Below are 20,254 nucleotides of genomic sequence, written 5' to 3' on the forward strand. Positions count from 1 at the left end.
GTTATATGAAGAGCAGCGAAACGATATTAAATCACTGATCTATGGCCACAACCTCACCTTTTCGATAGATGAGATCATCTCTTGCTCCTTAATGCGACTCTCCCGCCACGTGCGTCTTTCTGTGCATACTGGCCAACCAAGTCTTGCTCGTCGCAATGCGGATCTTCTTTCCAAAGAACATGAAGATCAGGAGAGCCAGATCATTCGCTGCCAGGACACCACAGAAGATTCCTGCGATGACATTGACATATCCTGTCTCAAGAATCCAGTCCAGAAGCTCGAAGCCCATTCCGAATGAGATTGCCTGCTTGCCCAAATTCATCGCAATCAGCATCTCGGACAGGTTCACCGTGTAGCTATCCACAGCATAGGCCAAAGTGAATGTAAAATAAAAGTAAGCGCTCCAATTGCACATGGCCACCCCAGCAAAGTAACCAAACCAATGCAGGTTCTTCTCGGCCGTGTAGCCGTACACAATCAACGAAGCAGGACCGATGAGCATCGCGGGAAGGAGTACTCCCAGACGCATTTCAGCTTCACGGATCCCGTTGTTCCTCTTTGTCAAATACGCCGCTAATCGATCGGACGAGGTGGTGAATGGTACGGCAAGAATGTAGCCCACGGCGTTGCCGACAGCAATCAAACCAGAGTTCGTCTGTCCACCAATCAGCCCGCTGGTTTCTGACAATCCCCAACTCAGCACTGCTTACCTGACTCCAATTATAGGGAGGAGCGACGATCTTGATGGGGAAAGTGTAATTGAATGCCAACGCTCCCAATCCGATGTAGATACCGTACGTTGCCACGACCCAAAACACAGAGGGCACAAGGAAGTAGGTAAATGATCGAATTGCCGTCATGAAGAACGGGGCCTCTCGATCATACACCCCCCACGGCTTGAGTGTCGAGATGAAAGACTTCCTGGGTGGTGGTGCAGATGAGACCTCGCGGAATTCAGCATCGACGCCCTTCTCAGGAGACTCCGTCGCAGCTCCCAGTCTGGCCTTCATCTCGTCTCGTTGGTACCATGTCTCCTCCACGAAGAAGAAGGCCAAAATGAACAACGCACACGCAAATGCAAATTCCACGTAGAAAAAGAGTCTCCATGAATATCCGCCAGCAAGCATGTAACCAGCATAGAGCGGACCCGTGGCTCCCAAGCAAAGACAAACTGTATAGTAACCCAGTCGTTGTCCTCGCTCGTGCAGGAAGAAAATGTCGTTGACCAGTTGAACGGGGAGAGCTTCGCAGACTCCAGAGCCAAATGCAGCAATGACTCTGCAAGCCATCAAAGTGGCGTATGAGTTACATTGGGACGCACCAATAAGTCCAGCCGCGAACTAGACAATCGTGTCAGCGATGAGTCCCATTCTCAGATACGACACTCACGAAAATAATCGAACCGAGCATGACAGGCCGACGACCAAATTTGAGATACGCAGGAACCAAGACCAAAGATCCTACCCTTTGTTAGCATCCGCTTCCCCGTTGCAACAGTAGAATCCCCGCCGACCAAAGCCATAGGCCAAATTAGGGTATGAGATCAACCCTGATGCAGTAGCAGGCGATATTCCAAACAGCTCTGAATAGATGCCAATGTAAACCGAAGGTCCCAGCAAGGACGAATTGCCCAAGAACGAGTATGCAGCACAGATAATCAAAATCATGGTCTTCTTGAAATTGGGCCATTGTAAAGGATCGTTCGGGTCGTCCGCTGGCACTGGAAACAGAGCTTGGCCATAACCAGTATCATCTCCCTCTGGTACATGTTAGGGAAAAAGAGAGGCCCAGAGCTTAACTCGGGACGTGACATTCTCCATACCTTGTGCTTGCAAGTTCACCGTTCCGGGAATCGCCTCTTCATGCGCATGACTGATCAAATGTCAGTGATGAGCGACATTGACAGCGAAGATGATCCACCATACCTGTGTTTCAAATGTGGAACACGAACACCGTGTTCGTGATCAGTCTTCATGGTGGACGTCGACCACAGATTAATTGAACTGTTGACTCCGGGGGGAATGGGATTCTAGCACCTGAAGAAGCTTGGGAGGGAAACGTGGTTGACGGAGGATCGAGCCATGTGGCCGGGGAGCGGTCAACTTTGATAAAGGATCTTCTTTGAGCCATTATGCCCGTCCTTTCTCCATTCGACAACTGGTGTCCTTGGTCCATTTTTCCCAGTCATCCATTTCTTGCCTCAGTGGGGCAAGAGGGCGGGGTCTCCACCGGCAAACATGGGGCTCACTAGGCTCTGACGGCCTAGGATACAAAGTTGGGACAGAGGGAGTCCCAGCAGTGCCTACCATTTGCCCGCAGATATTGACCACTAAGCTCGTAGTGACTCAGGGTTGGCTGGATATCTGGAAGATAGGGCGTGCTTCTTCTACTGTTAGTTGCAGTGTTGGCTAGGTGAATATCCACGGTGTCGTCGTGCGTCGCTACTTGCATTACCTGGTTTTCGGGAGTACCCAGACCCGTTAGCTCCCAAGGCTCGGACTTGCGCCCAGAAAGTCGAATAGAAATATCCTGTGCCTTAGCAGATAGGTCTGAAAGGCTGGATTGAGAGAGGGCTGTCCCTTGCTGTTGACCGCTGTCTGCCAAGTTGACCGGCCATATACGACGATATCTCATCATTGAGGTCATCACTTTTTCTGTTTAGACGATCTCGAGCGCTGATTTTGCACATGTTGCTGCAAGGCTAATGCGGCTTGAAGATTCCCCGCCTGGTTTCAAGTTCTTCACAGGTTTTTACCCTCTTCAGTTGTTGACACCGATGCCGAGGGACATGATGCGTTGTAGGCGAGATTCAAGTAGTGCTTATCATGGGACCTTTTTCTGCATCGGACGATAGGCCGCAATCGAATTGCACACGATATAGGTAAGGACTGATTTGTGTCTACATGATACTCGGGAGCTATATGCCGAAACGTCAGACCATCTGTCGGTAAAGGTTGTGGATTTCCACACGCCCAACCGAACTATCAACGTTGGGGCTGTCTGATGAGGCTTTGGAGTGGTGAGAATTCAAAGCGCGAACAGTTTGAAGCAACCCTCCAAAGTAAGCCTGGCATTGCTGTCAGAATACCCGCATAGAGGAGGCGGCTGTGGGGCTAAAGCCAACTCACCTCGGAGGTCAAGGGGGGCCAGGTTTGAGTTGACCGGGGAGCAAAATTCGAAGCATCAGCCAAACGTGGCGCGGGGCGAGGACAGATCCGGTCAAGGCCGAGTTGTCGGGGAAAGATCCAATACTTGCCGCGGAAGACTAAAAAGACCGACTCATGTGGTTGGGCACGAAGATTATAAGGCTCAGCGTCTGGATACCTGAATCATGTCCACTTTTTGAATCAGAACACCGGCTACACAACTTCTCATCACAATCTGTTCTATGCCAGGCACATAACCAGGAAGTCCAAAGACAAATGTAGCGTGAGCTCCGTTGATCATAACCGGGCTTCAGACCTGGTCCTTGTCAAAAATATCATAAGCAGTTCGAGAAGCGATCCAACGCAGCCTCCAGACAGAACCAAGAGGTTCAAGTGTTGAGATTGGAAGAGAAGACTGCTTGATTGAGGCTGGCGGAATAACTTATTGATCAACCGCGAACACTCTTACCTTTCCGTGCTTCCTCAGCTTTGGCTTCTGCATTCCAACTCCAGAGGTTAGCGAAGGCAGCTCTTGTTGTCAAGCAAGATTGCTGAATGTATTCTGCACGGGATTTTACGCCTTTTTGTACGCTTTCAGCGCGAGAGGCACCTCGCCTTTCGAAGAAACGGAGGAAAGGAACCACTTCCAGCGATGCCGCGTCCACAGCCTATCCTGCTCCTTGGGCGACGTATGGCCTATGAGAACAGGTCAGATATCTATACCGACCAGTTGAGATGGCACTTACAGCATAAGATGGCATGCATCTCCCAGCAAAGCACATGAATCTTTAACCTAGCGCGGAAGTGGCATGTGAATGCATAATTTCCATTTTAACACATCGCTCTTTGGTGTCAGATCCAGCAACTTGATCAAATTTGGATCTCATCCTTCATATTCTGAAAGGAGATTTTCTTGGAAGACACTGTGGCCCGGCACTCGTCCACTCGACCACGGTCCGGGTGCGCAAGGGCCATATTGTATATTTCATGATTTCGCACAGGATAGGCGATGATATGCCTTCCAGGTCCAATCCGACGAATCGCCTTTTCTCCTGAATAAATGGTTGCAAGTCGGGACAATTGCTCGAAATATCTTGCGTATGACCCACTTGCAGCATCGCAGCGCCGTTATCATCACCTAGGATCTTTCCTCTAACCATGGATTTGGCACCACATCAGCATGGACCATGGTACGGTCACTCAATTCCACAGCTGCCGGACTGAACTGAACGTTCTCAACCTTGGTATCGTCTTGGAGTTTCACATTAGGAAGAACTGACGCCTGCTCCAGTGACGCCATTGGCAAATCCGCCCGATGGACAACAAACTGCTCACCGTGCTCTTGGTTGATGGCCACACTTCCCAGCAGAGATCCTGCCTTCGAGCGTAGGATGTGAATAGCACCCAAAGCAACGCTGGTTTGTCGACCTTTGATGCCTTCTCCCCACTGATCTAGAAGTCGAAGCATGTTCGGGGCCACCTGAATGCCCGCTCCAACTTCCAGAATCTCGGGAGCCAGTTCGACGGCACGGACATGATGTTTCCGTTTTAAGCACGTGGGAACAATATGACTGACCTGATGATTATCACCTTCAGAGGGGTTTTGGCTGGAGCATATTGCTTTTCTCTGTTCACTTCAGAAGGTGTCTCCATATACGCTATCATGCAAGTCGAAGAGCTGAATCGAAAAAACAAGGCTACACAGTCGACTGTCAGGACTTTCCGAAACGGGTAGACATAGGCTGCTTTAATCTCAAGTGGTGATCGAGGAATATCATTCGTGGAAGCCTTCTAACTTGGATGGCATGGATTGTCATGTAGGCGATGGCGGTGGCAGATCTTTGTCGAGTCCTTTTGTGATGCTCTGGATCATCGCTAGATCGTAACTCAGTTAAAGGGTGTATCTTGGGTAGGTGCAAGGCTTTGCTAATTAGGAGGGCAGGATTTCAGATCGTGGGGCTGTCTTGGTCGGCAGATCGATGACCCCACGAATTGCCCCGGATGACTGAAAACAGTTGTTTGCAGCAAAAGGCTTAAAATTCCGGCTAGATTCCGGTTCGTCAAACGCATCCAGACGATCCGAGCATGTAAGAGCCAGGGCCATCTTGCCGGTTCATTGTTCAGTATTTCTCGTCCCATTTCTGCAGCATGGTTGAGTAATTATTGGTTTTATACGGCGTTTCCTTTTTCTTGGACCATGACCAACTCCAGACTTCTGGTTCCTATTTCTTCTCCTTTCCACCGCAGAATTGCTTCAAGTAATTTAACCACTTTCAGTGTATGAGGATGGCCAGGTCCGAGCACTGCACGCTGCAACATTTTCACCACTTCGTCTGTCTTGCCTTGGGCAAGATACACCAACCCGAGGTTGCAAACAGTATTGAGGGCTGGAATAGTCTCAGAGCACGTCTTCTCATACCCGGCCAGCGCCCGTTGGCACATCTGCTCCGCCTCGGCTAGCTTGCCTTGGTTGCGGTATAGGATCCCGAGATTGTTGACGACGCCGAGAGTCCCCGTGTGGTCCGGTCCCAGCGCCTTCTCCCGCCCGACCAGTGCCCGTACGTATATCTGCTCCGCCTCGGCCAGCTTGCCTTGGTCACGGTATAGGACCCCGAGATTGTTGACGACGCCGAGGGTCCTCGTATGGTCCGGTCTCAGCGCCTTCTCATGCCCGGCCAGCGCTCGAATGTACATCTGCTCCGCAGCTTTATGCTGCATTTGCTGCCAAAGTAGCTCCGCCAAATATACGATTTGATTGAGTCTGGTCCGTATTGAATCGTCGTGGTTCGCTGCTTGTCGAAACCGGTCGTGCACAAATCGGCGGGCATGACCTGTGAACCGCTGGTATTGAATTGTAGACAGATGATCCCAGTCTTCGGGCCCAAAGTGGCCGGCGACACAATCAAATGCAAGCCAATATTGACTCACATCAACCTTACGATTCAAGCCGTCTAGCGTCCAGTCGTGGACACATGTGTGGAGGCTATAGGAACCCTTCTCATAATGAGTCTCGACCAGACAATACCTCGTCAGTACTGTCATCGCCTCGACGAACAGGAATTTATGATTGGTCACTTCCCTATACCACGACGGCTGGTCTTTGTCTTGGTTCACACAAAAAAGCTCAAACCAGATGTCCTGGTGATCGAAATAGGCCAGAAAAGCAAGCAGATGTACCGCTTGAGGCATTTTGTCTTTTATTCGGGCCACTGATAGGCTCCATGTCGTGTACAGAGTGCGGTTGGGGTACTCAGGCAGTTGGCTGACGTATAAACCGGTGACTTGCCACGCTCCTTCGTATCGCTGCAGATATGTAGAGCAATCGACCGGAGTTTGCTTCAGAAAAGCACCTGCTGTGGCTAACGCCAGTGGAAAGCCGTCCAACCTGCGTGCCAGCAAACGAGCCCCTGGATCTGCTCCACTATTAGAAATGTATTTCGCCATTATGGGAAATGCGTCTCACCTGATTGGATGGTTTTGCGGTCTGATCGGGTGGCCAGTATTCGTAGACCGTCCTCCTCTTCGGTCATGTGTTTTATTTTGATCTGTTCTCCTTGAAGGTCCTCTGGTGTCCGAGGGGTAATGATGATTGATCCGTGCGCTACCGATGGATAATATTCTGTTATGCTATACTGATCAGGGTCATCGTAGTTGTCAAAAATCAGTAGCCATCGAGTATTGTCCAATTCGGATAGCCAATTCGAAATATGAACCCAGACTTGATCGGATCCGAGGTTGCTGACTGTCTCTGGCGGAAGGATTCGATTGGCAAAATGTCGCAGACTGTTGTTCAGTGTTGCTTCGGTGCTGGCGTTCAACCAGAAGACGGAGGAGTACGAATGACGACGTCGTTTGGCGTAGATGATGGCCAGTTGCGTCTTGCCAATGCCACCCATACCACCCAAAATGAGCACCTTCCTAGTCGAACCTGGAGACTCAGACTGAGGCTGCAGAATGGCTTCCATCTTCTGGAATTCGACTTCTCGACCAATGAAAAGACCTTCGCCCCATGTCAGGGGCATTGAAGAGGTTCACGCCCTTGTCATATTCTAGATGCCGGTCAGTAACTGGACCAGAAAGGCAAGATTATTGGGTCTCAGAGAGGGGATAGAATGGAGGACGTATCTATCTCGAAGTTCATGGGCAACTCCAGTGTCTGCTCACCTCTCAGCGTCTCCATCAGCCAAAAGAAGAGTCGGCGATAACTCAGCATCTTCATAAGTTCCCGTGTTTCTATCAGTCAAGCGGGAAGTCGTGGGTGACTCACGTGAAATCTGCACCGCGATTGTGGCATTGGGTATTTTGGTCACTTCTCGGGCTGGTATAATGGACAGCAACTCCTTCATGTACGCCGCCGCCGTCGCTGCCGCATACGGCTGCCACTTCTTGTTCTTGTGGGAGTCGGCATAGTCACAAATTCCACGAATGACCAAGCAGGGGAATGAATCCATTAAACCCGCAGCCTCCATTTCGACACATATGACCTTCAATGCTCGCCGTAGCTCCTCTCGTAACCCAGCATCCTTGACCACCGTGTTGGCGGATCCGATCGTGCTATAGTGGAATTTGGGGTTCTTATTGCGTCGACTATCCTTTTCTACGACTCGTTGCTTGTCACACCTGCGGCAATTTGGACTACCCGGATGAGGATAGCCCGCTTGGAATAGTAGATCCTGTTCTGTACCGGGGTGTGAGTATTCCTCCTCCATCACGGGAAATTTTTGTAACATTTCCGATAGATATTGCGGGACTCGGGATCCTTTTATTCGATGGTCGGCTGCCAGCGTTTCCACACTTGCTAGTAGGAGCTGTGGAGTTTTCGCCAACGATCCGGTTTGTTCGAAGCCACCACTTGTCGAATACTTGCCTTGGTCATATTGGACCACTCCACCAAACGTAGCAGTCGGCTTGCTAATCACCACGTCTCCTAAACGAATATCATTGCCCTCCTCTTCTTCCTCGGGTACTCCGGCGCCAGTCCCCACCAGCAGCCCGAACCGGATGGAGGGAAAGTCGTTCAGGAGCTGGGTCGCCACCGTCGCGGCCGAACTGGTCCCAATCTCAGGCAGGACGGCAATCACCAGGTTGTGTCCACCTATTTCTCCTAGCGCATAGCTGTTCTGGTCGCGCTGAGTGGGTAGGTTGGGGTGGATATGATCCAACATGGCTTTGACAGGTGCCAGTTCCACCCCCATAGGGCAGATACAGCCCACCGTATAGTCACGATGTGAGAGAGGCATGATCGAGTGGAGGGGGAAGTATTCTCAGGTGGTGGGCGTATCTTTGGCGGTCAGGCTGAGATTCGAACCATGGAATGTGAATGCCTGGAGAGTGGTGCCGTGGACTGAGGTTCGACTTGTCTGACAATCTGCTCAAACTGAGGCCATAGCTGCTCCTATAAGGCGCCACTGTACAAGTCGGTGGGCCTGCGTGAAATTTCTGGGGAACATCATGGAGATTGCTCGGCAAAGCACTATGGCAGATAACGGCAAAGGTACGCGCGCGATGGTGTTTGAGGGTCAACGATTTGGCCAATGGCGGATGGAAGGGTGTCACGTTACTGACGAAGGCGCGGCTCTGCAAGAATCAGTGTCAAGTTACTTTGCCCTGGCACTCACCGGAAGACGAAAGTAAACCCATGTGGCGGACAGAAGACAGCTCCCAGCTCGGAAAAGTGCTGCACATGCATCCTGGTTCCATACGGTTGAGCTCATTTGATAGTTTGTCACGACATTGACGAACACGTTGCTGGTATTGTTAGCGTTGTTAAAAGAGGCAGGGGAGCAACAACAGCAGCGACAAGCACGGGAAAATCAATTGCTGAGCAGTACTCAAAATCCTTGTTGGCAGGAAAATGAGAACAAAAAGGGCAATCCAAAGAAAGCTCATTGACCTAATACATGCTCTCAGAGCTGTAGGTGTGTTCTTTCCATCATTAATGCCTTTTCAATTGAAATTAAAACTGTGTGTTCTCAATGCAATTCGACTTGCTGGCGTTTCCTTCATTCGTATACCTCGTCCAGTCCATGACTTTAGTGCCAAAAACAAGATGGAAAGAACCAGAAAAGGGGAGTCCACTGCAAAATATTATACAAAGAAACCAATTTGAATGAGAGAAAGCCGAATCTGAAATGGGTTTTGCCAGCGAAGCTCAGTAATAACCAAATCCATCGACACTTCACTTTGTGTACCACGAAACGAAACCAAGGGAAACAAACAACCGGAAAAAAAAAAAAAAAAAAAAAAAAAAAAAAAAAAAAGGCGTTCCTGGCTTACGATAAAAAAAAAAAAAAAAAAAAAAAAAAAAGATGCAGAATGAAACAAGAAAATGACAGTCCCCTAAGAAAACGTCCAATCTTCCATCCCCCCTATATTCAGTGTCGCTCGGAGCCATTGAACGCGTCTCGCTGTGCACTTCCCTGCACATATGCTCAGCTGCCAGAACGACGTACTTATGTACCCGCTTCGCTATGCAACAATCTCCAGACCTGGTTCATGCAGGAAAAATAAAAACAAATCATTGACTGGAGATGCCTGTGCCTTGCGCTGTCCTGTGATCCAGGCGGCGTGGAAAGAATCGAACATAAACTCCTTGAATAGCAGACCCCAATTCAACCTGTTACCTCAAAGGCGAAAAAAACGCCGCCCGATGATTATGATCAATCAGGGTTCACTGATAACCCTGATTCCACTGTCCACCTCCTTGACCTTGGTTCTGTGGGCCCGGCCAGCCTTGTCCATGTTGGGAATTGGGCTGCATAAACTGGTTTTGCCCACCGATTCCATACAATCCTCGCGGACCCATACTCACTGCACCGTATCCTGCAGCATTCATCGCCTGCAGTCCTGCTCCAGGCCCGTAAAGCTGCTGACCACCGATACCACCGGAGCTGCCTTGGTGATGGAGCATTGGCATTTGTGGTGGCTGCATTTGTGGTGGGTGGGGAGAAGGGCTAGGATGTGCTCCCCCCGGCAAAGGTGAGGGAATCTGCCCTTGGGCCAAACTGGGAGAAAATTGAGGCGTACTCATACGATGGAGAGCTGGTGACTGGTGGGGTTGTGGTGGAGGGGCACCCCAGCTGGGCTGTTGCGTCTGTTGCGGCTGCGGCGGCGGCGGCTGCTGTTGTGATTGTTGATTTACCCCATGTGGTGAGAAAGCGCCGCCGCTGAAAGGCACCTGCCCTGATTGCGAGACAGACTGTGAGAGTGATAAGTTTGAAGATGATCTTTGATATTGAGGCGGTTGAGGGGGGAACTGGGAAGAATCGCGAGGGAAGGGTTGTTGTAAACTTGGTTGTCGAACAGGCGATTGAATTGAGGGTGGTTGATGAGGGAACGAGGGAGGGTTCATCGATGACTGAGATGGCTGAGATTGATGAGACATTGCACCCGCTTGAGAAGTCGGCATATCAGTGGTGTTGAAACGTGGCGATGAGAATGGATGGCTTGTGGTAGTCGCTTCAGCTTCGGCTGGAGGGGTTGACACTGGTGGTTCGTGAGGTCTGCGCCAGTACTCTTCAACGAGACTACGACGATAGCGATTTTGCTGGTTGATATTCTTGCTAAACTCGGCTGCATGTCCTGCTTGACTTGCCAACTCGGTATCGGTACTGGAACGAGTGATGTCCTGGTATGGCGGTCCTGTGATGTCGTGCCTTGGTCGTGCGATATCTTTGTACCGGGTGTCGTAGGCAGGATCGAAGGATGACAACTGAGCCATGGTCGAGGCAATGCCCGAATGCAAAGGAGGCGGTTGGACTGCTCCATAGGCCGGCCCATTGCTGTAGACAACATCACCATAGCTGGCTGTCATATTTGTTCTGGCGCTCATTTGGTCTTGAGCAGCTGCCTCTCTTGCTCTGGCAGCTCCCGGTCGCTTTTCGCCCGCCGCATCCTGTTCTGTAAATCCTTGCTTGATGGCTTTGGCTTCCCAATAATCGTCCCGGACCCGCCGGCCGTCTTTGATGACACGACTGCCAAATTGACGAAACATCGATCGGGCGGTGACAACGGCTATTTGGCGCGACCTGTAGGAATATGGCAAGATCTCGTGGTTGACAAGTTCCTCCTTTTCTTTGACGCTGGCAATGATCTTGTAAAGAGAGCGATTCTTGTTGAACAAAAGATACGAGTCACGATACTGAAGTTGTCGCGCGCATTCCGTAGCCAACATGAACAATTTCTGACCCCGTCCAGGCAGAGTAAAAGTTCGGATCTTGTACTCACGTCCCCCTTTCAGGTATCCCAACTGATCCACCTTTTTCTCGCCCGCATCGTCGTATTCACGGGGCATGTATTCATCGCCTTCGGGTTGGAGCACATCACTTGTATGATCCCTCACAGTTGGGAGTGCTTTTATCGTCGATTTGGGTATGGTTCGAGGCGGAGAAGCCTGCACTGGCGTGCTCGCCGGGTGTTGAGGGCCGCCGCCCTGAGGTTTTGGCGTTTGGGTCAGATCTGGTGAAGTTTGGCTGGAAGGTGTAGGAAGCGAATCAAGGTTGGAAGTGAAGTCTCCTGAGGTTCTGGGTGTTTTGGATGGCCGTCCACGTTTGCGCGGCCCTATTGATACGCGTCAGAAGGAGTTTGACAGCTGTTTTCCCATTGCGCAGACTTACCATCGTCGTCGCCTTGCGGATATTCGCCGTATTGTTCAGGTGATCTGCTTCTCTTGATGCCTCGGGGGGCTGAATCGGTTGACGACTGTATTAATCCTCCTGTTACACACACGCACACACAATGGTCAGCGAACGGACGCGATAACAAGAGGGGGCGGTGGATTTATAGTCAGGATGATGGAAAGGTGCGCTCATCGCGCCATTGGGCGAAAGCTGATGGCCACAGCCCTGATGGCCCGGCAGGCGGTCGAGTTGCTAAACCAATGGGAAATAAAAATAAAGAAAATAAAAAACGTACCACTAGCGTTCAGAGCTGCAGGATTAATGGTGCCTGAACCATCGCTCATGTCGCCGACACCATTCAAAGCATTTGTAGGCTGGCGAGAAGGCGGATAGATGGACATTTCACGACCGGAAATAAAGAGAGGCGGCGGTCGTGACGGTGACGGTGCAAATAGTGATGGTCGTTAGTGGTAGCGATGCGCAGGTTTCGCATCAGCACGCCAGGGAGCTGCCAGGCAGCACAGAACTTGGGTAACCCAAAAATCGGGGGAGGGTGCCTGCGTCTGATAAAATTCCTCGTCTTTCGATGAATGCGGAACAAAAGGATACTCTTGAGGCACGGCAAACGATAGCAGGCGTGTAGGCGTGCAGCAGTGAGTTAGCGATGATGACGAGGATGATGTTGGGCCAGTCGCGGTGACGGAAGGGACTTCTGGTGGAGGAGACGGCAAAGGTTGCGGCTGGCTGCTGGGCAGCTGGGGGAGTTTAGCAAGCCGAAATAAGGCGCTTGTTGGCCAGCAGCCTGTTAGAGTGCGCCTGTTGCCAGCTTGTGGGGCTCCTCAGCGAGATGCGAAAGCTGCGGATTGTGCGAGAGTTGCAAATGTCCTTTGGCTTGCAGGTGCAAGTCAAACAGGGTCTGGATTCGGTTTTTTTTGGGCTCTTCGGCTTTGGCTCTGGCTCTTGCTGTCCACCGCCACTGCGTGCTGCAGTACTGTCTGGGTTCTTTTTTTCGGTCGATGAATAAAACGGGTCCGTGGGTGGTGAAAATGACGACTTTGCCGAGGAAGATGGCGGCTGAACTGGCGACAGACAAATTTTGTTAGTGGCGATAGCTACCGCGATTTGATTTGCAGCGGCAGACGAGAGTGAATGATGTCGACGATGTCGGCAACAGCGATGGAGTTGGTGAAATGGTGAGGACGGCAATGACGGTGATAATGATGATGATCGAGAATGATGGATGATGGATGTCAGAAAAAAAGAGGGAAAACAAAATGCCGATGATGCTGATGATGGAAACCTGAGAGCTGGAGAAACTTGAACCCTGACTTGCGGTAATTGCAGGTACCAGGCAAGTATGGACACGGTCTTCGTCGGAGGGGAGTAGCGATATTAGGAATGAAATGACAGACCCCCAACCATGTGTTTCTCAGTCGTCGTCTTTTCCCTCCCTCTGGCACCGCCGCGGTTTGAATGGCAATAGGGAAGGCTGGAACCACCGAACTGGGCCTCAAATTAGGTGATGAGTTGGTTGGTGGAAGAGGATGGGTGGTCAAGCGGACCACTGAGGTTGAAGTTGACGGGTTATTCCGGTAGGGGATATGGAAGGACAAGATGATCGAGGCACCAGAGGTCTTGAAATTGATGTGTTAGGTCAGTTATTGGGCAGGAGCAGAGAGCCTCGCAGGAGATGTGCAGCGGGAAAGATGGTGGGGTTGGTCGTGGGCATTACTGTACGAGATAGTATATAGGAGCCTAGGGAGGACAAATACCAAAGGACGACCTGACCGGGATGGCTGCGGTATTGAATACAAGTCGTTCCGCAAGACTCCAAATTGATGAAATCATAAAACCCACTGCCCACTGCATGTAAGGTCGATGCCAAAAAAGCGAGATACGGTTTTGACGGCAACAAGAGACTAACGGACGGAGTGTGGTGCCTAGGGAGCAGATGGCGTATGGGGCAAACTACCTTGTTTTATGTTTTTATGCACATGCAGGCCACACGCAAAGAACCAGCCAGACAGGGTTCCAGGGTCGATGCGGTTTATCAATTGCGATTACTCTTTGATTCTGTCTGCAGCTTTTACCTCAAAGTATCTGCTACTACTACTGTCTAAGTAGTGCCTCATGACTCTACCAAGAATATGACGCTCGGTAGGTGGTATACCGCGGTATGTTCAGGTATGTGTGTACCTTGGGGGAATGAATTCCAGGCACTGCAGCACTTAGGTACTCGAATGTACCTTGAAGTGGCTTGTCTATGTCAAAAGCATGTGTTATGTACTTTGGGATACATGACACTGGTGGACAGCCATGCAACTCGCCTTGACTTCGCATTATACTATAGTGACTCTTTCCACGTTGTAGCCACTCCTTTTTACGTACTATCAATTAGGTAGTATCTCTCTGCCTTACCTTTCTCTCACACTCTCTCACGCGGGTCATCTGCTCCACCACACCCCGGACACCCTAGTCCCTCGACTTCTAACCCTTCCACGCTACTCCCGGCGGCGGAAATGTCTATCCATCGTCTGTCTATTCTCACACCATTCACGCACAATCAATCGACAAAAAACTAACAGCTATCAAGACCTCCTCCTGGGAGTAGGGCTATCTCTCCGCTCATGCCCGTGGCATACTTGGCAACATTTGCCAGCCAGCATTGTCGGACCTCAACGAACGAGGGGTATCGGTCAGCTGATGCGATTGGCCAAAACCACGCAAAAAGCTCCCATGACCATTGAACACCAATCATCAATAACGAAATCCAAAATCCAACCCATATCCACAATTCACTTCCCGCTTCGCACCCACCCCCCCTCCTTCACATTGGTGGGTTTCCCTTGCGAGATTTCCACTCCAAGACAATCCAAACCCATCCCCGATTGTTGCCTCTTCTATCACGCCTCGAGCCGCATGAGTCGCGAAGACCAACCATCGATCCGGATATCCTCGTTTCTATCCTCCTACTCGTCCAATCCAACCGTCCTCCATACCGCGTTCACACGCCCTTTTGTTCCTCTAGACAATCCCTTTTGAAAATTACAGGATGATTGACTCGTTCGTATACCCCGCTGCGCCGGGCACTGAACGCGTTCGGCGGACGCGGCATGAGCCCTGGTCGTGCTTAGTCTAAGCCCATTTTTGCTTCTCCACCCCAGCCTGGTTCATCCTGATTTCATGAGTGCTGACCCTGGCTCTGTCGCCTTCTTGCTCGTGGATCTAGCCGTGGAGTGTGTCCGCTTCAAGTTAACTCGTCATGGTTCGCGAACTGATGACCTCGTAGACCCGGATCCCTCGAATCAATTCCTGCCTGAGCCGCGATCTCTCAGCCAATCGAGGCCTTCATCGAGCGCCCCTCCACTGGCAAACGTTGATGTACCAATCCCACACGCTGCCTGCGATAGAGAGAGAGTGCATCCCAAAGCGAAAGATGCAGCTGAACTTGACAAAGTACTTCTCCTTGGTGGTCCAAGCGTCCGAAAGTTCCGCTCCATGATGCTTCCGTGAATAGGCCAATCCTGCAAAAACCTTGGATCGTCTTATGCCGCCCAGCCCGTGGCTTGCCGCTTTGACCAGAAGAGCACCAATCCACCAGCTAGGCAATTCGACAGATGAATCATCTTCACGAGGAACTACCCCGTAGTCCTTGCGAGGCATTCCTCACACCCCCCCCGGGCTCCGTAAGACGAAAGGTCACTCGGGCTATTCAGCCTTCTCCATACAGTTTGGAACGGAAGCCCTCATTTCTGTTGACAAAGAATCATACCAGATACTCTACAAGGTCGAAGAGCAACAAAAAGTGAAGCTTCTCTTGCGGAGAGATTCTTCTCCGAAGGTGGCAAATCCTCCGGGACCCAGCTGCTCAGACTTGTTCTCATGCGCACCAAGGTCTTACTACGGCCAACTTAGCGAAGAAGCGCCAATGGGCTGCGATGTCGTGCTCAGCATCAATAACAAACTCAGTCCTCAGCGCTTCCAAAGTCAATCGTCACAGCAGCACACAAGTTAGCTACCGTCGTCTTCGTCCCCGGGTTCTGTTCCGGGAAGCGGCTTCAATGAGTGTGACGAGTTGATCGGTGGAAAAAATGCTTCGGATGCTCCGGTCTGCATTGGCCTCGCTTATTTCCAATCCAAGTGGACGATAGCGGGATAGCCTCGTCTGCGGCCTACCCATTTGCTTTGTGGAGGGACCTAAGGAGTCGCCACAATTGCGTAGAGCAAGAAATTGCCCGCACGAGAATTTGGTTATCGATGACACCAGAGCGATTGAAGCTGACAAGCGGGTAATGGTTGTAAATCTTGCCGCATACCGCCCGGCTTGTTCGTTGTACTGGACTTTAGGATTGACTTATCGAGCCAGAGAGGTAATCGGCTACAATGTCCTCCTCAATCCTCCGTTATCCGAACTTTTCGTCCCGTGGTTCTAGGTGTTGCAGGCCAAGTGGGGTCTTTTTTTTTTTTTTTTTTTGGCTGAAGTGCCATTGAATCATTTTAATGATTCCTCTTACATTTGGTGATTCAACCCAGGGAGAATGTCAGCTCTGCGATGGTAGTCCCGAAGGGCAAATATTTGTTATTGGTGATTTGGAATGGCGACTGCCAGCGTCTTCATGCATCATGCAGGACTTCTCGCAATTAGCTCGACTTGACTTAAACCTGTCAAGCGTTCTGGATGGCTGAACAAAGCAGATCCTAAGCCCTTGACACCCAAACAGAATTAATGGTCACTGCGTCTGGGGCACACTCTTCGGCCCGCTCCAAGTTTTTACAATGGTGCCGGTCAATCGAGATGGTGTGTTCTTTTCAAATTTTGGCCCCAGTTGGCCATCGTGCACTGGCCATCGTGCAAGCAGTGACTTGTCTTCTCATCCCTGGGGGATCGTGTGGAAAAGTTTCGTAAACCCAAGCATTTGCTCCAGCTTTTTGTGTTCCTAACATATCGATGGCTTTGTTTCTAGACACTCGAGACGCCCTCGAACTGTACTATCTGTCTGTGCGCGCCCCTTGAGTGAAATTTGAATTGTTCAGTCATTAGCCCCAGCTCCAATCAGCTCAGCTCAGTTCACTTGGGTCGAGCGACATTGTCAGTTATGTGCCTGTGTCTCTCATAGTTTGAATCTTCATGAGATTGGATTGTGCAAAGCCGAGACCTTTTCAAGATGCCGTTCACTCGCACCTCCACAACTGACAAGATTGTTCGAAGTTTGATCCTTCAAGCCATTGATGACCGACTGCGATCGGCAGCCCCATCTGTAGCCTCCAGGGATCCAGGTTGTGGGCTCCAAGGGGCTCCCAGACTGTGCACGCTCACACTGGCCCCAGCCTCCGCTGCCCGTTCGTAGCACCTCGGCCGCCCGATGCGAGCCGCTCTCGCAGCTTTCACTAAGGACCTGCTAGTGACATGCATTTGGTTATGCAAGATCGTCGAGGTGGTGTGCCTTTGCGCTGTCCATTCTATGGGGTGTGGGTGTGTGCGCCCCTGTGTCGGTGTGGCGATGGCCCCCTTTAATCTAACCACCATCCTCATGTTCCGTTTTCCACTCCAACGTTACCAAAATATTGTATTTGTACCACTCGATCCGACCTCGCACAATCCCCTCCCAAAGTCCACAAGCTCGGGCAATTCGCAATCTTCGAGCTCCGTGGTTGCTCATTCACTTTTCCCAGCTATTGGTTTCAATGGAGCGGTCTTGTGCCACCCGCCACGACACCGTATGTTTCATGCGATGTGGTTCAGAGGCCGGTGTTGGAGACCTGAGACTCGTCTTGGGTGGCAGTCTGCTCAAACCCCACACATTGTGCTGGTGGTGGACAGTCAGTTTCTACGACGTGGTGACCTGGATAACCCTATTTCCAGGCCAATAGAAACCGTGCATATTCAATGTCTGCTCTACAGCTTATGGTAGATTTTGAAGCTGCTCGATCAAAAAACCCAATTTTCATGGCTCTGGACACGTTTTTCCCGGCCTTTCTCTGCGAACTTTTCTGGGGTATCTCAAACTCGTATTGTCTCGTGACAAATTTCATCGATGATTGTTGGATCATTCCTTCGTGAAATCGTAATATCATGTCTTCATTTACAATAGGACAGCACAATCCCATTGTTCTTCCATACCCCTACACCGCCACTTCTGTTGATACAGTTCCCTTTCCTTCCCCCAGAGGACCGCGGACAAATATTGTTCGTACACCGTCGAAATCGAGCTGGCTCATTCCCTCGGTTCGAATGCCAGCGAGCGTCAAATCTTAAAGTCGGAGCAAGCGAGTTGACAGGGATCCATCCAGAGACCTGCCATCTCTCGGATCGAATTGTGCGGATTCACATACCATCAAGGAATCTTGAGTAAGTCGAACGCTCGCAAGCCACAGGGAAAGGTTCGCGTCTCCATTGTGGCGAGGAACAATAATTCGAGACTCGGGGTCGACCGTGATTTTCGGCTCCAGCTGACGAAGATGTAACATCAAGTGAATTATCTTCGCGAAAGTCTTAGCTCTCTTGACATATATCTGTGGTTGATGTTCAAGCGGCCAAAGGGCTGGTCGCAATTCTTCTTCCTCCCATGCCTGATAAAGCCAGGACATGCGCTCTGCACAGTTTAGCATGATAAATGCGGTCAAGAAGGTCTCAAAGTTGCTTGCTCTGTTTCGAGAAAGTAGACGCTGTTCCAACTGGTGCACGGCCCCTTTCCAAAGATCGCCTGCTCTTTTTTCGACGGCTGCTCGAAATTGCAGGGTCATCACGAAATAAGAAAGTGGTGACAATTCCTCATCAATCACATTGCGACTATCAGTCTCACCATTATTGACAGCAAACTGGGGTCTCATGTTCGGGTCGGTGAGAATCGTAGTGGCAACCCAGAGCTCGATGACTTCTGAAATGAGGTTGTCGACCTTCTCAGTCCTCAAATTGATTTGATTTTCGTGGATCGTAACTGCGAATCCAAGGCTTGTCTTCATCAATACCGACGGCTCCTGATCGACCACATCATTATGAACTGCTTGGAGATATCGTTCGACATCATGCCCGCCACTCTCGCTGTCGGAGTCGATAACGAATGTGAATTCACTGATTAATCCGTCAGGCTGTCCAGTTTGAGGCCGATCTTGCCGTAAACGGGCGGCTTTGAGACTTTTGAAGACAATTTTCGTATTTGCGAAGTGATATGCCTCGATAAGACTATCAGACTGCTGAATTATGCTGCCAGACTTCAAAGCAGTAATCTGATGAAATGCCAGGGAAGCAAAGAGCGTCACTGAGTAAAGAGGAAACTCGTCCACGAGTTTGGTGCGGATGCACGTATCTTTCCACAGCCGAGGACTTTCTACCGCCGAACAAGTCTGGCAGGGAGTCTCTTGTGAGCAGACCTTCTTAAGCATTCGACATCTCAAGCAAGCACCGAGCTTGCGCACTTCTTGAACTTCTTTTCGTCGTTCCGGGGCAAACTTGCCACGAGGTTTTGCCTTTGACCCCTTTTCCGCCGTTCCTGAATCGGTCACAAAACGTGTTGTTTGAGGATCAGGATTCATGGCAATCGGACGCAAATTCTGAGGGGGACGCTCGGCTGCACTTCGGCCCGTCACAGATGCTGTATGTGTGTTTTCAGCCTCCTGGGTAAAAGCTTGGGATGTGGCCATTGTTGGCCAGGTTAGATCAGAAAGAATGGCAGCTGAGACATCATGTCCCACGCCCAAGTCACCGTCGATCATCCCATTGGCAAGTGTTTCGGTGGCCGAGGCAGCAATAGTTGTGAGATCCGGCGTATGGCCGTTAACGTTCTGAAGTGACGGGGCGTCGTCGTGACTGACTGGATGTCCATTAGTAGCAAATGGGTACATGGACGCAAGGCTCGGTGCAGTTGTGGCTATAAATCCTTCTTCAAAATATTAGTCGAGGCTGTAAAGTAAGGCGCTAGGAAGAGTATACCACTATTCCTCATGCCCATGTCATTGTCGAGATCTGCGGTTAAGGTCATGGCATCTGATTCCAGCCGTGGATCAACTGGAAGAGCATGAGAATGACTCTGGGCAGGAATTTGAGCTTGCTCTGCGGAAATGTAGCCCGAGTCGGGCTGTCCGTTCCCTCCAACTTGACGAGAGGCTTCAGCCAATACATTCAGGCCGTTGAAATTCTGTTGTCTGTGTGCTTGATTGACATTGTCACGGTGTTGTCCTTGTGTGGCATCTCTTGTCGCTCCTATTTTACTAGAAGTGGGCGTCATAGTTACGTTTGGATTGACATTTGGAAGAGCCAGATTGTGGAGGCGCAAGACAATCTTCGTACGCTCTTCATACGACATTGATGCGCATTTCTTGGTCAAATGTGCAACAAGGCATTCATTTCGGCCCTTCGGGAATTGTTGGCCGCAACGCCTGCAAGTTTGGGCGTAACGATTAGAGGAGTCGCCAATTTTGGCGCCGCGTTGGAAGTACTCGCCAATGAGAGGATTTTGCCTCCTACCCATTGTGAAAGCTCTGTATACAGTT

General features: G+C 50.6%; 5 protein-coding genes across 5 annotated transcripts; all 5 read right to left on the reverse strand.

Moving 5' to 3' along the window:
* Positions 1–88: 88 nt before the first annotated feature.
* Z518_05495 (uncharacterized protein) lies at positions 89–1,975 on the reverse strand (the record flags this gene model as incomplete). The annotated part of the gene is made up of 6 exons (XM_013416307.1): positions 89–655; positions 711–1,340; positions 1,390–1,460; positions 1,514–1,759; positions 1,823–1,872; positions 1,926–1,975. The coding sequence occupies 6 exons, from the start codon at positions 1,973–1,975 to the stop codon at positions 89–91; spliced, it is 1,614 nt and encodes a 537-aa protein (XP_013271761.1).
* A 2,309-nt stretch (positions 1,976–4,284) lies between these two features.
* Positions 4,285–4,614, reverse strand: Z518_05496 (uncharacterized protein; the record flags this gene model as incomplete). The annotated part of the gene is made up of 1 exon (XM_013416308.1): positions 4,285–4,614. One exon carries the CDS (start codon positions 4,612–4,614, stop codon positions 4,285–4,287), a length of 330 nt encoding a protein of 109 aa, XP_013271762.1.
* A 701-nt stretch (positions 4,615–5,315) lies between these two features.
* On the reverse strand, positions 5,316–8,386 carry Z518_05497 (uncharacterized protein; the record flags this gene model as incomplete). Its single annotated transcript, XM_013416309.1, has 3 exons — positions 5,316–6,559; positions 6,610–7,146; positions 7,414–8,386. The coding sequence occupies 3 exons, from the start codon at positions 8,384–8,386 to the stop codon at positions 5,316–5,318; spliced, it is 2,754 nt and encodes a 917-aa protein (XP_013271763.1).
* Positions 8,387–9,816: 1,430 nt separating this feature from the next.
* Z518_05498 (uncharacterized protein) lies at positions 9,817–12,165 on the reverse strand (the record flags this gene model as incomplete). The annotated part of the gene is made up of 3 exons (XM_013416310.1): positions 9,817–11,705; positions 11,762–11,860; positions 12,060–12,165. The coding sequence occupies 3 exons, from the start codon at positions 12,163–12,165 to the stop codon at positions 9,817–9,819; spliced, it is 2,094 nt and encodes a 697-aa protein (XP_013271764.1).
* Positions 12,166–18,016: 5,851 nt separating this feature from the next.
* Positions 18,017–20,232, reverse strand: Z518_05499 (uncharacterized protein; the record flags this gene model as incomplete). The annotated part of the gene is made up of 2 exons (XM_013416311.1): positions 18,017–19,644; positions 19,695–20,232. 2 exons carry the CDS (start codon positions 20,230–20,232, stop codon positions 18,017–18,019), a joined length of 2,166 nt encoding a protein of 721 aa, XP_013271765.1.
* Between the last annotated feature and the right edge of the window lie 22 nt (positions 20,233–20,254).

This window comes from Rhinocladiella mackenziei (genome assembly GCF_000835555.1).
Source record: "Rhinocladiella mackenziei CBS 650.93 unplaced genomic scaffold supercont1.4, whole genome shotgun sequence".
NCBI classification, from domain to species: domain Eukaryota; kingdom Fungi; phylum Ascomycota; class Eurotiomycetes; order Chaetothyriales; family Herpotrichiellaceae; genus Rhinocladiella; species Rhinocladiella mackenziei.